Here is a 16,471-nt window from a genome sequence, read left to right as displayed (position 1 = left end):
GACCACTAGAAACAGTGCAGTGCAGGTAGAAACAGTGCAGGCAGTCACGTCGCTTCCAGCTGTGTCCAATTGACCTCGTACTGCTATGAGGGAACCACAAAGGTATCAGGTCCTTATTTGGTTCTCTATCTCCTGAAGCTATAGCAATTCACATTTAGCTAGAATCCGTTAACTTGCAATGTAGCCCAAGTGTGTTAGGTTCCCTATCTGGTCCTTGACAGTAAGTTTGTTAGATCATCAGAACATAAGGCAAATCCATTGAAAACCCATCAAATAACATAATAAAAACTAAAACAGAGTAACAACTATACAATCCCAAACTCGGTGGTACAGAGTCATAAGCTATATTACAATACACTAAGAAACTATAATACAATACTATTCGGAAGCAAAATAAACAGTAGCATAATATCACTAGAAGGTGAATCTGAGGCATGTGGGCGTCAAACAGGTATATCTTGAAGTCTCCGCCATATCTGAATCAACTCACTAGCGACCGACACGGGCATAAGTACCTGAATCTTCACAAAAACGCACAGAAGCACAGTATAAATATACACCAACAATACCTAGTAAGTATCAAGCCTAACCTCGGTAGAGTAGTGACGAAGTCAGATCAAGACACCTACTAGACACAGAAAACCTATGCAAAATATGATATAATCCAACAACGAGAAATAAAAGCAACAAATGACAACAAAGAGTAATAATAATATAAGGCTAACAATGGGAGTAAAAGCAATGAATGACAACAAAGAATGATCATATGATAAAAATAACAAACGATCAAATACAGTTAAAATACAAGTGAAATGAACCAAAATAAAAAAATAATCATTCAATTCAACAAGTCGTTCCAACATAGAATGTGCAACAAAAATACACTGAGGTACCACACCTCATATTTATATTTCAGAAGTCACAATCACAATATTCCTTATATTGCCGCGTGAGCCTTGCATTTATTTTAAAAATATTTTTTCTTAAATAGCTTCACGCGCTTTAGCCCCTTATCTCGCAGCACGACTTCAAATAATTTCCCATACAATTAAAACACGCAGAAATCCCACCTTATCTAGCCGCATGCGCATCAATACACTACCCTTTACCACCACATGTGAATCCATATCATAACACAACAATCAACTCGCACCACACATGCCAATATGCCACAACATTACTAAAATCAACAATACCAATGCAACCATAAAACATAGCCCACGGCTCAACCACAATGTGCACAAGAATCTCAATAACATTCCAAAATAAATCGGGAAACAATTCAACAATAAAGGATATCCCATAAAACAACAACTTCAATTGGAACATGTTAATAGCTCTCACTAACTACAACTTCAAATAAATGTATAAGAATAATCTTAACAATGAAAGGTATGACATGTACAACAACCTCAATTAAATGCATATAAGAGCAAACTCGACAATGAAAGGTAGAACATGTGTTAACAACTTCAATTAAGACATATAAGAGAAAACTTGACAAGTGAAGATAGAACATATAATAACAACTATAATTAAGGCATATAAGAGTTAACATGGAAGATAGAACATGTAATAACAACTACAATTAAATCATATAAGAATGAAATCAACAATAAAAGATATAATAAGTGACAACTTTAAATAAATACATACAAGTAACCTAAGAGTTACAACTGGTCAATTTTCACATATAAGGCCGTGTACATGTTTGTCACCTCGTGTACACGCCTTCCACATAATTAAAATAATATAATTTAACCAAATCCTACGGGGTAGTTCCCCCACACAAAGTTAAGCAAGACACTTACCTCAAACAAGCTAAATCAATCCACTAACAATCACTTCTCGTGCAAATCCAACTCCGAATGGCTCTAATATATCCAAAATAAGTTAATATCATAAATAAAACCATAGGAAGCAATCCCGAATAATAAAGATTAGATCTTTAATGAAAATCAAAAAGTCATCTAAAAAGTCAATACCGGGCTCGTACCTCGTAACCCAACAAAACTCACAAATTTCGAACATCCATTTTGATATGAGTCCAACCATACCAAAATCATCCAATTCCGACCTCAAATCGGCCCTCAAATCATCAATTAATGTTTTAGAAAAGTTTTTACAAAAATCCTCAGTTTTTTCAATTCAAATCACCAACTAAATGATAAAAATAAAGATGGAATCATGAAAAATGGACAAATACGAGTCAAAAACACTTATCCCGACCCAAATCGCCCAAAACCTAGCTCTCTAACTCAAAATGTGATATAATAACTCAAACCCTCAAAATAGAGTACTAGATAGATCTGCCCAGGCATACTCATCTCTGACGCAAGACCCTCATCGCATTCGCGAAGCCAAAAAATATTCTTCCTAGAAAAAGGCCTTCGCGTTCTCCATATCGCGAATGCAATGAAGAAAACATCTAAGCCTTTGCGAATGCGGCTTGGTCCTCGCGAACGCGTAGGCTAAGATCCTCCCAGCACTCGGATGCTTCGCGAACGTAGAGCTCGATCGTGAACCTGAAGAATGGAGATTTCCCAAACCCTTTAACCCTTCACGAATGCGACCACCATATCACGAACGCGAAGAAGGAAACCTGACCTAAGAACATCAGTAGTCCAAAAACATGATGGAATGGTCTGTAGCCCATCAGAAACATGCCCGAGGCCCTCGGGAGCCCGTCCAAACACACTAACCAATCCCAAAATATAATACGAACCTACTCTAGGTCTCAAATCACTTAAAACAACATCAAAACTACGAATCACACCTCAATTCAAGCCTAAAGAGCTAACGAACATTTTCAAATTCAAATCTTGCACTGATCAAGCATAAACAACTCCGAATGACCTTAAATTTTTCATGCAAGTCCCAAATGACATAACGGACCTATTACAACTCCCCGAACTAAAATTCGAATCCGATATCGATAAAGTTAACTCTCGATCAACATCTCAACCTTCCAAATCTTCAACTTTCTAACTTTCACGAAAAAGCACCAAATCAACCTACAGATCTTCGAATCAATATCCAGACATATGCCTCTATCCAAAATTACTATACAAAGCTATTGAAACCATCAAAACTCTATTTCGGAGTCGTCGGCATACAAGTCAAACTCTGGTTAACTCTTTCAACTTAAGCTTCCAACCTTGGGACTAAGTGTCCCAATTCACTAGAAACTTTCCCGAAACCAATCCAACCACCGGAAAAGTCATATAATCACAAATGAATATAAAAGAGGCAATAAATCGGGCAACACGAATACAATATACAAAATGACCGGCCGGGTCGTTACAAGGCTTGGTTTATAAGTTGTAACCTCGAGTAATATACCTTTCATGTCCAAATGTGACCATGCAAAGCAATCAAAGTTATCCTTAAGGAATTTAATTATTTTGACTTTGAGTTCAAGACTCAGCCTCATAACTAGATATAACTTCTTTCCCAGGAACTCGGTGAACATGATGCCATGCTCGAGTTCTTCTGCTGTAGACTTGGCTGCATAAGTATCATCCGATACCTAAAAATATGAAGAATACATTAATAGTTCTAGAAAATTTTAAACTCATAGATATTTTATAGCATGGTTATACAGGTAAAAACAATGGTCAAATTACACATTTTACCTTCCTAAAAATAAGTAATCAATAAATTTTATCAGTACTAAATTCTTTCAAGTAACAAAATAAAAACAAAATTGCTTCCTTCCTAAAATCTTTTATGAATAAATATAAATTTGCTTTCACATAACAAAATTGTTTTCACATGAACACGAGTAACACACATATAAACTTCAGTTTTTTTTTTGTTTTTTTTTGCAGAAGAAATATTTAAATGATGTTCAACCTCATGATATTCTCAATCATAAAATATGCAATACTATGAATCATTATTTTAGTTACTCTCAATTTTCATATGTCTATAGATGAGTAGAACTTTTAGCACGCATGTGCTAAAAGTTTTGACAGTCCACAGGGCTAATTAGAAAATTTAATGTATGATTTGCATAAAATATTTAGAGCACATACTAAGAGTTGAGCGTTAGATGTTCTTAGACACTGCTGGGCGCTTATGCACTACAAAACTAAACCCCACATGCGTGCCTCAAGGCATTTTGTAAGTGCTACTGTTACGACCCGATAGGTCATTTTGAGTACTAGCCTTTACTTTTGTATTCTGAGACCTTCAGTAGCTTCATTTAATATTTCTTGGTTTATGTGCATGGTTCGTATCGCTTTTCAAAATACGTTTATGTGAAATTTAGGAGAAAATAAAAATTTTGACTAAAAAAGAGGCTAGAGTTGACAGTGATAAATATTTTGGGTAAACAACCCTAGATCTATGTTTTGACGATTCCAGTAGGTTCGTATTGTGATTTTGGATGTGGTCGTATGTCCGAAATTAAATTCGGAGGTCCCTAGGTTGATTTGACTTATTTTACCGAAAGTTAGCAATTTGAATATTTGAAAATTCCCTAGGTTTGACCGTATGTTGACTTTATAGTTATCGGGGTTGGATATTTATTTTGGAACTTGGAATAAGTCCGTTTTAATATTTGAAACTTGTTTACAAAATTTGGTGCAATTCCGAGTTGGTGTGATAGGATTCGGATGCTTGGTTGTGATTCTAGAGGTTCTTGAGTTTTCTTTTGAATTTCATGCCTTTTGATGTACGATTCGTGGTTCTAGATTTTATTTTGGTGTTTTGATCGCGTGAGCAAGTTCGTATGATTTTTTTAGACTTGTGTGTATATTTGGTCTGGAGTCCGAGGGGATCAGGGGAGCTTTCAGATGTGATTCAGAAGGTTTTGGATTGGTGGTGTGTTAGATGGTGTTTCAGGTTTGCAGGTTTCGCAATTGCCAGTCCCACTTTTGCGAAGTCGGACTCGCAAATGCGACATTTGGGTAGGGGACTATAATCCCTGTCGCAAATGGGAGGTGGGTGGTCCATTTTTGCAATGGATAGGCCGCTAATGCGACTAGAAGCTAGGTTGGACAGTTTCCGCAAATGCGACCTCTATCTCGCTTTTGTGATTTGGGCTTCATCGCAAATGCGCTATTTTATGCTGCAAATGCAACATCTGGGGACTGTTGGATAGTTTGCTTTAGCGAACAACTGTTTGCATTTGCGGGAGTCGAATTTGCAAACCCTCGAACCAGAGTACGCAAATGCGACACTTGTAGCTAGGTAAAAGAGAGAAAAACAGGACTTGGCTTATTTTACACTATTTCTCAAAACACTCTAGAGGCGATTTTTCACGAATTTCTTCTTCCTAAATTCATTGATTAGCAACTTTAATCCATTTTTTTTTTCAATCCCCATTACTTTTCATGAGTTTTTAACATCAAGTCTAGGATTTCCATGATAGAAATTAAGGATTTGGGTAGAATTTGAGAATTTTATAAAATTGAGATTTAGACCTCAAATTGAGGTTGTATTTAAAATAAATCACATTACCGGGCTCGAGGATAAATGGGTAATCGCATTTTGGTCCAAATCTCGAATTTTGACCAAAGGGGCCCGGGGTTGACTTTTGTTAATTTTTTCAATTTCGTCAAAGATTGAACTTTTTTTCTTTGTGAGTAGTTTCTAAAGCTTATTTTGAATTGTTTAATCGATAATTGGTTTTTGGCTGTTTTGGAGGCTTATTCAAAAGTCAATGTCGTGGTTGGTTGGTTGATTGACTTGGTTGTGGAGTGAGGTAAGTATTGTGTCTAACCTTGACTTGAGGGAATTAGGACTTGTTGAACTATTTGCTATGTGAATTATGTGGGGAAACGACGCATATGCAAAGTGACGAGTGTATATGCACCGTCATGGGATTTAACATGGGGGATTGGGCTATTTATTTCTATGTCATCATTTATTCCATGTAATCTCGTGTTATATGTTCTAATTGTTAGATGTTCTTACTTGACATCTATGCTTTACTTGTTAATTGTTATTCAATTGTTATTTGCTTGATTTGTTCATTTCTTACCCAATATCTACCTACTACATGTTCCTACTTGTCCTAATTGTATATTCTCATTGTCACATGTTTTACTTGATTTTATTTTTCTTATATTACTTGATGCACTCCATTATATTTTTTTCAATTACGTGGGCCATTAGCTATTTTTATTAATGCTTTGCCAAGGTTTGAGGATTTCGAAGTATTGACCAATCTTCGTTTGTACTGATAGTTTCATATTGTTTCGCTCATTCCATTCGATGTTATGTTGATATTTTGTGAATAGTGGTGTTGGGTTATTTATGTTGATAAATTGATATTGCGGGATTGGGTTGCTTGCTACAACGATACTGAAATAATTTGATATTGGGGGATCGGGTTGTACATCGCAACGGAATAAGAAATCATATGATATGATATTGAAAATGAATTGTACGTTGAGAAAGATATTGTGTTAAAATTTGGATCGGGTTGGACGCCGCAACGAATTTGATATGTTGTAGTTGTGTGGTGGCTGTAGAATTTATTCTTGATATTGTGATACGAGTTTGAGATTTTATTATTCTAGGGCCCTCTGGTAGTTGACATTCATGTCCAGTTATATGAGTTTACTTCTTTATTTCTGTTCCTGTTTTCTATTATTATTATTATTATTATTATTATTATTATTATTATTATTATTATTATTATTATTATTATTATTATTATTATTATTATTATTATTATTATTATTATTATTGTTATTATTATTATTATTATTATTATTATTATTATTATTATTATTATTATTATTATTGAGGTTAGGCTCGGCACGTACATAATACATGGGGTCGGTTGTACTCATGCTACACTTCTGCACTTTGTGTGTAGATATTGGTGTTGGTTCTAGCGGCGCGTAGCGGAGACTGCTCTGATTTGACAGCTACATGTGACTTGAGGTAGAGCTGCTGGCATTCGCAGTCTCTGAAGTCCCCTTCTATCATGTTTTGTTGTTATTTCAGTTTCAGACAGTATTATGTTTTACTTCAGATCATGTTTGTAGTATTCTATATACTCATGTACTTTTGACTCCGGATTTCTGGGAGTAGTTTCGTACCATGTTATTTATATTAATACAATGTTCATTCAAGCAAGTAGATGTTAGGCGCCATTACGGACTCGAGATTGGAAATTCCGAATCGTGACAATTACGCCCAGGGCGAATCCCCAAAGCCTTTAATACACTACTAATATAAATAACCTCGGGACTTTGGCAGATCACTTTGTCAAGGATGTGATATTTCGTTTGAACTCCATCCTCAGTCTTTCCCAAACCATTACTTCAATTAATTATGTCCGCAAAAACTAAATGATAGGATGCTAAACCCCAACAGTTTTTTGGTCAATGACATTCTTCGTATTATAAGTTCAGTGTGATCATTAATAAATTTAGACTAGATCTAGTTAATCTAAACTGCTTTATCCTTGTGCTTGTACGTGGTAAACTAATCTCTTTAATGATCCTCAAGAAATACATGATTGTGGGAAAGAAAATTTTATTCTTCCAAGGCTTGGATTCTTGAAATTCTTTTTGGCTCTACAGATGGAACTGAAAGGTCTGTAGATAGGAACTCATTGAATACCAATGTCATATATAAGGATCTTGTATCCACCTAGGAATATAGAGACAAGATTTTATATTTTCCTGCTTTTTTCAACAATGTCATCAGAGATTACACTTGACGACCTTCATTTGTTCCACAAAATTGATAGAGAAGTCTTCACTCGGCTTGTCGTGTGCCTGTCTCGCGATCCAGGAGAGTCCCTTTTGATCATGGCTATGTGGCTATGGTTAGAAGATGTACATTATCCAAGCATAATAGAGAAAATGGTGAAGTTACCTGATGAAATTGCTAATAATTTGGCTGAAGAAGGTGCTACATGTTTAAAATGGCTCGAATCGAAGGTACCCCTGGGGCCTAATGATGCAGGGGACATGCCTTTTACTGCTATAATATTGAAGAGAACAGTTTCATTCACAACATTTTACCAACAGAGGTTTACTATGATAAGTGGAATCAAGACATTCTTGAACAAGGTCTGTGCTATAATATTTGCTGACATCTTGCAACATATCTTGCCTGGACAACATATCATTCCTATCCCTGGATTTCCTCATCCAACATTTGGTGCAATAACAGTGGTGCCAAGATCGCTAGATTCAATTATTCAAAGCAGAGGATTATGGGGTTGGTCCGTAAAGATTGATGCACCAGTTGACGATAGGACTATGTTTTTAACATTTTCAAGGGGATTTCCTGTTACTGAAGCAGAAGTGAGGGAACTCTTTAATTCTTACTATGGGATTGATTGCGTCGAGCACGTTCATATGGTGCCATCGGCTTCTTCATCAGATCATTCTTTGTATGCTCGAATGGTAGTGCGTGATGTTTCAATCATTGATCGGATTTTGAGCAGAGGTTACATTGCTAAGTTTAGGGTAAATGGTAAACATGTTTGGGCACGAAAGTATGAACGTAGAGATCACCTTGATAAATTTTATTAGAATTCATTACTACGGTCAACGAATATGATGCAAAACTATAGATTAAAGATATTGTATCACTATCTATAGAACTACTCTATACTTTGTGATAAGTGTTTCAAAAATTAAAATTTTCTACTCCCATCATTGGCACTTGTTTCTTCATATTTACTGCATGGTACAACATATTGACGTTTCTTCTTATTTTTTCCAAAAAATATCCTTAATGTTTCATTAGTTGATTGTTAATTAAGTGAGATGTTTAAGATGAGATAAATGATAGTTTAGAAAAATACTCCTATGATTAAAGATATAGATGTATTTTTTTTAACGTGTCAAAAAATCTTAAAATACAAATATTATAGACTGGAGGAGTATTCAAGTATTCTCATGAAAGTTTAGGACTTGTTTCTATTTTTAAATGTTTTTGTGTAGACATTCCTGAAATTCTTGAAAAAGAAGTCTGTTATTAACCTTCTGGTTTCATCGGAGGAATTATTAATGAATTATTGTCAAAGCAGAGGAAGAGTCTGAGGTTGACTCCTAGAAGAAAGATATAGTCTTTTAAAATCCCTAAGAAGCTTGTCAATTTATTGATCATCCTAACAGAATTAAAAATTTATACAATTTTTTTTTAAAATTGTTAAATTTCCTCAACATCATAACTTGATGACGATGAGATTTAATTGAGCACGAAATATATGAAATAAATAAAAACTAAACGAGTTCTTACATAATTCAAATAAGAAAAAGGTTGATAGTCAAAAATTTTGTTAATTAGGAAAATAATTAAATGACTAATTTGTTCAATGTATACAATTTATTTTTAAAAGATAAAAAAGACAAACGATTTTTCACTAAGGTCCTCCATGCTTTTAATATTAGTGAGTATTTGTCACGACCCAAAACTAACCCTGTCGTGATGGCGCCTATCGTGGTACTAGGCAAGCGGACACATTAGCAAAACAAAACGATATTTTCATTTTCAAGATAATTTCCAAAGCTATTTAATATAGAAACTCCATAAGGAGTGTAGATCAAAAACAAAAGTGCGGAAAAGAAAGCTCGACATTGGGGTGTCACTAGTCATGAGCATCTACTATAACCGTCTGACAATATCCAGACTAACAATGCCTGGAAATAACTGAATACAACTAAGGGAAGATAAAGAGAGAGTAAAGTAGGGCTGCGATCGCCAGACAACTACCCTGCTAACTCCGCTGGATCTGCCAACGAATAATCAACACCCGCTGTCACACATCCTTTTCTACCCCGAAAAAGTGTAAGGGATTTTTTCCAATTTAAGTGACAATCGAAATGAGATTATTTATTCAAGTTCAGAGTCGCCACTTGGGATAATTTATGGTGTCCCAAGTCACCGATTTAAAATCTCAAATCGAGGAAGTTTGACTCTTATTTATGGTCTACGAACACAGAAGACTGGGTAAGGAATTCTATTAACCCGTAAGAAGGTATTAGGTGTTCCCGGAATCCGTAGTTTTAGCACGGTCGCTTTAATCATACCTGACTTATTTGAATTGTTGTCACGACCCCGGTTCACCCTCCGTGAACCATCGTGACGGCACCTAGTATCTACGACTAGGTATGCCTAAATTGCGGAAGGAAAACCAAAAATGCGGAAGTAAAACAATTTAAATAGAAATAAAATAATAACAGTGTTTTAAATGTGCCGCTCGGCATACATCATGTTTAACTCTCAATACCAATACATAAATCCAAAACCCGGAAACCCATTACATAGCTCTAACTCCGGAATGTCTAATAAGAACAGAAAAATACAGAAGGACTAAATACTAAAAGCAGGAATAAAAATGGACTTCTCGGTCTGCGGACGTGGCAGATGTACCTCGAAGTCTCTAAAGCAGTCGCCTCCCTTAAGGATGGTAGGCCTGAGTAGCGGTACCTGGATCTGCACATGAAAAACATGCGCAGAAGGGGCATGAGCACACCACAGCAGTACTCAGTAAGTGCCAAGCCTAACCTCGGTTGGGTAGTGATGAGGAAGGTCAGGGCCCTACTGAGATTAAATAAATATAAATATGACAGGATAAGATAAGTAGTACAATTGAGAATCTACGGTAAGAATCTATACGACATAATAAGAGTACAATAACGGAAAATAGAGATAAGGGCAAACCACAAGGAAAATACCACTCATAGCAAGGATGTTAACCGGGGGATCTCTTGGTTTCCCGAGGATCTCTTGGTATCCTCTATGTGTACAAGGGATCTCTTAGTATCCCGAGGATCTCTTGGTATCCTCAATATATATGCTAGGGATCTCTTGGTATCTCGAGGATCTCTTGGTATCCTCAATATATGCTAGGGATCTCTTGGTATTCCGAGGATCTCTTGGTATCCTCAATATACGTGCCAGAGATCTCTTGGTATCACGCACCTCAGTCCAGATCATAAATACGTACATGGGATCTCCCAGGATGCCGTCCAGTAGTCCCAAATTAAATACACACAGAAGCAACACAAGAATACTCATTTAAATGCTAATTTCGTACCAAGTAAACAGTTAATTCTAGCCTAACATGCTTCACGTAATACAATTAAAGCAATTTAAGCAAATAGAAAATTAAGTCAACTAAACATGCTTTTCTAAACTATAACAGGCTAAATTCGCAAGTAGAATAAAATAGGAAAAAGGAACTCAATTGAAATACTTAAAGTAAAATTGGATTTCAACAATTAGCTTAAGTATGCACTCATCACCTCACGTACAAGGCTTTTCAATTATCAACTATATCATATCCTAAGAAGAAGGTCTCCCACACAAGGTTAGACAAGCCACTTACCTCGAACCAGCTCAAAATCAATCTGAAACCACGCTCTTGCCACGAGTACTCGACTCCAAATGGCCCAAATCTATTCAATTCCATTTCATAATGTAAATAACACTTCAAGTAACTGATTTTACAATTAAATTCTAAGCTAATACGCGAAATTATATAAAATAACCAAAACGCCCCTCGGGCCCACGTCTCAGAATCGGGTAACATTTATATTTCCAGAATCCTCGCACTCTCACGGGTTCAGTCATATCAAAAGTACCAAAATTGGACCTCAATTTGTCCCTTAAATCATCACTCAAAGGCCTCCAATTATACAAGCCTTAACCCCCCAATTACCACTGATTTTCCTTAATTTTTCATGCTTAAATTGATAGAAATCATTCCAATAACGAGTTTAGGGACCAAAGACCTTACCCCAATGAACTCCTCTGAGAATCCCACTTGAAATGTGCTCCCCAAGCTTCTTCCCATTTTGAAAAAGATGAAAAATGGATAAATTTCGCGAAGGCAAGAATTTATATGTTGTGCCCAGCGATTTCCGCATTTGCGGCCCTGGGACCGCATCTGCGGTCCCGCTTTTACGGAACTAATGTCGCATCTGCGACTTTTCACTTAATGGCCAATTTTCGCATCTGCGACTCCCAATCCATAAATGCGGTACCGCTTCTGCGGAATTACCACCGCTTCGCGGTTCCTGAAGGAGTTCCCAATTTCTGTTTCTGCGGCTACTAAGCCGCTTCTGCGGTGCCGCACCTGCGGAACCCAAACCGCAGGTGCGGTTATGACAGAACCAGCAGCTAAAGCTGCAACTTAAATTTCAAAATCTTTCCGTCAACCATTCGAAATCATCCCGAGGCCTCCGGGACCTCAACCAAAAGCACCAACAAGTCACAAACTACTATCCAAACTTGTACCAATCCTTAAAACACCTAAAACAACATCGAAACCTCGAATTAACCATGGATTTAAGCCTAAGAACTCCAAGATTCTCAAAATACGGTTTCGATCAAAAAGTCCATCAAATCTCATCCGAATGACCTAAAATTTTGCACACACATCACATTCAACACTACAGAACTACTCCAACTTCCATAATTTCATTCCGACCCTCGAATCAAAATCTCAGTATCGGATCGGAACTTCAAAAATTCAACTTTCGGCATTTCAAGCCTAATTTAGCTACGGATCTCCAAAACACAATCCGAACACGCCCCTAACCCCAAAATCACCTAACAAAGCTAACGGAACCATCAAATTTCCATTCCGAGGCCATCTTCACACTGTTCTGACCACGGTCAACTTTCCAAGACTTAAGCTCTCATTTAGGGACTAAGTGTCCCAAAACTCCCCGAAACTCAAAGTCGAACATCCCGACAAATCAAAATAGCAGAAATAAACTTGGGAAAAGTAGTTAATAGGGGATCAGAGCGTTAATTCTTAAGACGACCTGACGGGTCGTCACAATTGTTTAATTACTCATTTTAGAACCTATGTACATTTACCCTTTTACCGCTTTTAATTACTGGATTATTCGTAATTATGGAATTATCTTAAAATGAGTCACGCATACGTGTACTCATTTCATTTGGCGCGTCAAGAATCATGTCATGCGTACGTGTACACAATTAATCACGCTTTATTCATTATCAAGATTATTTGGCCAAAGTCGCGCGAATGCGTACCTCGAATTATTTTGGAAATCACAATTATGTCACGTGAACGTGTACATAATCACGATAATTTATTTATTAATACGTGCCTAATATACACACTAAACACAAACTCCCTAAAGGTTTGCCTACCCAAGTATGGTCGGCCTAAACATGCTACTAGCGGACCAATTAATAAAGTAGTAACATAGAAAAAAGCAATGTTATCCTAATGTCTTTCTGAATGTGAATACTATTTCACTAAAATATACGTTCAAAATTGTCATGACCCATTTTCTGAATAAGCCGAGACCGGCACTCGATCACTAAACATGACCGAGCGAACCATCTCTACTTATCAAATCTATTATAATTCCAAACTTTATATGCAACAAGGCAATACTCTAACCAAATACTTTTGATTAATTTAATTATTTAAATAAATCAACTCCAGAACTTTATTCGTAGTAACTACTGAATTACTGCTAAGTTATTATTAAAACATCGGAACCTTAACCCAACGACTATGTCTATGAAGCCTCTACTGATAAACTGACGCACTGCTCAAGACATGAGTTTTCCTGGCCAGTTCTCTATGTAAACAAAGAAATAACTAAATAAAGATAACTCTATGGAATGCTCCACGAATAAAAGCAGAGCTCACCAATAGCACTGGAAGATAAGGAAGTCCTAACCCGTAGCCTACTCGCCTGTAAAACCGGCTCCTACGTTGTACCGCAGACCAACGTAGGTTCCCAAAAGAGAACGTTAGTACCATCTATTGTACTTAGTGAATCTCAACAACAGGGGACGCAACTTTAATATAATACCCATTACGAGCAAATAATATAAATGCATAGAAAACATAAAGCCTCTAAGAAAAATTCTAAAATAATTTCATAATAGTAGTTTATGAATATTCTAAAAGAAATTCTTTTATTTTTCTAAAAAAAATTACTTATCTTTATACTTTAGGAGTTCCAACTATCCTCACTTAATTCTATCTTAGTCACCGTGTGATCGGCACGAGTTCGATCCCAACCTGATCGAATAGGCCCAATCCACGAGCTGCCACCCGCTTCATGGTTCTCAGCGCTCATGTATCATATCTTAGCATGGCTAAGTAATTTCTCAGCAACGAGGCCCTCGACTCGTGTGCTCCCTACTTTGGCACAAGTAGTTTCAGGAAGTCAACACCTTGGTCAGGAACCTCAGCCTAGACGATGACCCCTTCTCAGAATAAAGGATACTCCCAAAAATCTTTTCTTTCTACATCTTCTTGTGACTTTTCAACTCTAAATCTTTTCTTTTTGGAACATCATGTACATGATCATGCCATTATCCTTAAATTTAAAGCATTGCATAAGAATGAAATACACATCTAGAAGTATTTCTAAAGATTCTTGCTTCTTCATAAATTTTCAACATGAAAAATAGCATATAAGAATAACACAAAAATCTGAAAATTTATGCACATATATCATAATAAATCATCTAAACTTATGCTAGAACAATTCTAAGTTAATAGGTACTCACTCACTCCAATTAAGTAAATATAAATGCTTTTAAGCAATTCATCAAACACCTTGTGTGCGTGCTTTTGTGAGTTAAACCACTTTAGAAAAGGATTATATCAACTCACCTCAAAACTTCTCGAGCCAATACGTAGACCCCAGTCCAATTTATACCCGTCAAATAATCGATTCTACAACAACCAATGCATTTTAATTAATTTTAGAGTTCCGCACCTAAACACGGAACTTTACTGTTGATATAGAGAAAGAAGGGAATTAACTATTCTATTCTTACTTATTACTATTGTAGAGTAATTGACAATAGAGAATTTTATATACCAAAGTTCAAAAATTAGTTGTTTGTATAGAACCCTAAAATTTTCTTTCCGTTCCTGAGTGCCTTGCGATTGCTGCGTAAAAGAACAACGTTCTGTTTTTGGTTTTTGGTATAAGCTGTGTTCTGTCTTGTTTTGGTGCAAGACTTTACTTAAAGTCTTGCATTCCACAAGGCACGTGCTCCCCTTTTTTTGTTTTGTTTTCCCTTTTTTTTGGTTAACTTAACTAATAATTAATGATACCCACCTTTAATAATTAACAATATTAAAATTATTAATATTTTCATAATTGTATATTCAATTATATATATATATATATATATATATATATATATATATATATATATATATATATATATCTTATAGGCAAGATAAAAATAATAAAAATGGTAATAATTTATTTCTATCGTTAGCGTGTCTCGAAACTTTTAAAAATTTGAGGAGTGTTACAAAAATGTACCACGTGACTATCTAAGACAATGAACTAATATTCTGTTTCCCTATCTTTCAAAAGGCCAATTTCCATTTTACCAAACATGAGATTAAACTCCTTCTCACAACAAGACAAACTAAAAGAAATAAGCTCCAAGTAAAGAGGATCACAAAAGATGGCAATAGTTTAAGATTAATGAAACGATCACGAAACCAAACAAAACTTCAGTTATTCACATCAAAATCTGATAGACCTAGGTGACAATACAAGAAATTGAGCATATTCAAATAAAGAAGAAAGATCACTCTAGGTCACCTAAATAAGTAAGACAAAGAGAAGAGAGATGGACCTTAAAACTCTGACACACGAACTCGGACAGGGAATTGAAAATAGCAGCAAAATAAAATCCCACCACGGACCCCCAATCTCGAATGACAACCGACGACTCCTCCCAACCCTTGATTTTCCGTCCAAAAACCTCTCTTTCTCGTCTCTCTAGCTCTGTTTTCGTATGTGTTGCGGTTGTTTTTGGTCCGTAGCTTAATTTCTTGTTCCCTTGAAGTTGGTATTCGCCGGATATGGGTAGAGAAGGATAATTAAAAGATAAATGGGAACACTTCATCATTGTCTTCTACATATTAGTGCACTGGCTATAAAGAATTAACAGTGTGATATGCTCATTTTTGTCTCTTCAAGTTGAGGGAAAAGGAAGGAATAGTAGCTGGGGTCTTAGGATTGAGGGGGTCGGCTGATGAGGCGTAGACGGTCGACCAATCCCGCCGGTGGTCTGCCGCTTCTCTATTCAGAATGAGAGAGAGATGGAGACCTCCTTTTGTGAATCTGCCGCTTTTCTTTGTTTTTAGTCTAGGTCCTCATTTCTTTAGGAATTAGGTATTATTTTATAGGGATAGAAATTAGGTTAGGTCAAATGGGAAATGGGTATGGGCTCAATGTTTTGGGCTATTCGAAATTGGGCCTTTTCAATTAAGACCAAATAATATTAGCCCCAAATTTCATACTCTTTATTCTAAAACAAGACCAAAAATACTACACCATTTATTAATTAATCCTACTTAAGTAAAATAACTATTAAAATAAAATTATCCGTTAAAACAAACCTATTTTTGGTATTTTTTAAATATCATACTAAAAGATAAAAAAATGAAAAAATTATTGTAAAATTAAGATAATATTCCTGGAACTATTTTTGTATTTTTGAATTGTATGTAAGG

At 35.9% G+C, this 16,471-nt stretch overlaps 1 protein-coding gene and 1 long non-coding RNA gene across 4 annotated transcripts; one reads left to right on the top strand and one right to left on the bottom strand.

The window, feature by feature from the left end:
* The first annotated feature begins 7,661 nt into the window (after positions 1 to 7,661).
* On the top strand, positions 7,662 to 8,507 carry LOC107774697 (uncharacterized). Its single transcript, XM_016594322.1, has one exon. The coding sequence runs from the start codon at positions 7,662 to 7,664 to the stop codon at positions 8,505 to 8,507; it is 846 nt and encodes a 281-aa protein (XP_016449808.1).
* A 1,614-nt stretch (positions 8,508 to 10,121) lies between these two features.
* Positions 10,122 to 16,124, bottom strand: LOC142179406 (uncharacterized). 3 transcript variants are annotated; one of them, XR_012707423.1, is made up of 3 exons: positions 15,589 to 16,121; positions 14,600 to 14,662; positions 10,122 to 10,416 (listed from the first exon to the last, which is right to left on the bottom strand). It is a non-coding gene; the product is annotated as an uncharacterized LOC142179406 (long non-coding RNA). The 3 variants fall into 3 exon arrangements; XR_012707422.1 differs by lacking the exon at positions 10,122 to 10,416 and adding an exon at positions 11,390 to 13,682; XR_012707424.1 differs by lacking the exon at positions 14,600 to 14,662 and having other exon boundaries at positions 15,589 to 16,124.
* Positions 16,125 to 16,471: the final 347 nt, after the last annotated feature.

The sequence above is a fragment of the Nicotiana tabacum genome, chromosome 3 (assembly GCF_000715075.1).
Source record: "Nicotiana tabacum cultivar K326 chromosome 3, ASM71507v2, whole genome shotgun sequence".
In the NCBI taxonomy this organism is placed as follows: domain Eukaryota; kingdom Viridiplantae; phylum Streptophyta; class Magnoliopsida; order Solanales; family Solanaceae; genus Nicotiana; species Nicotiana tabacum.
Note: the sequence above shows the minus strand (reverse complement) of the source record. Positions and strands in the feature narration are given on the sequence as shown.

What these genes read in the sequence shown, in the direction of transcription:
- LOC107774697 (XM_016594322.1), top strand. Translation starts at nt 7,662, where the DNA reads ATGTCATCAGAGATTACACTTGACGACCTTCATTTGTTCCACAAAATT.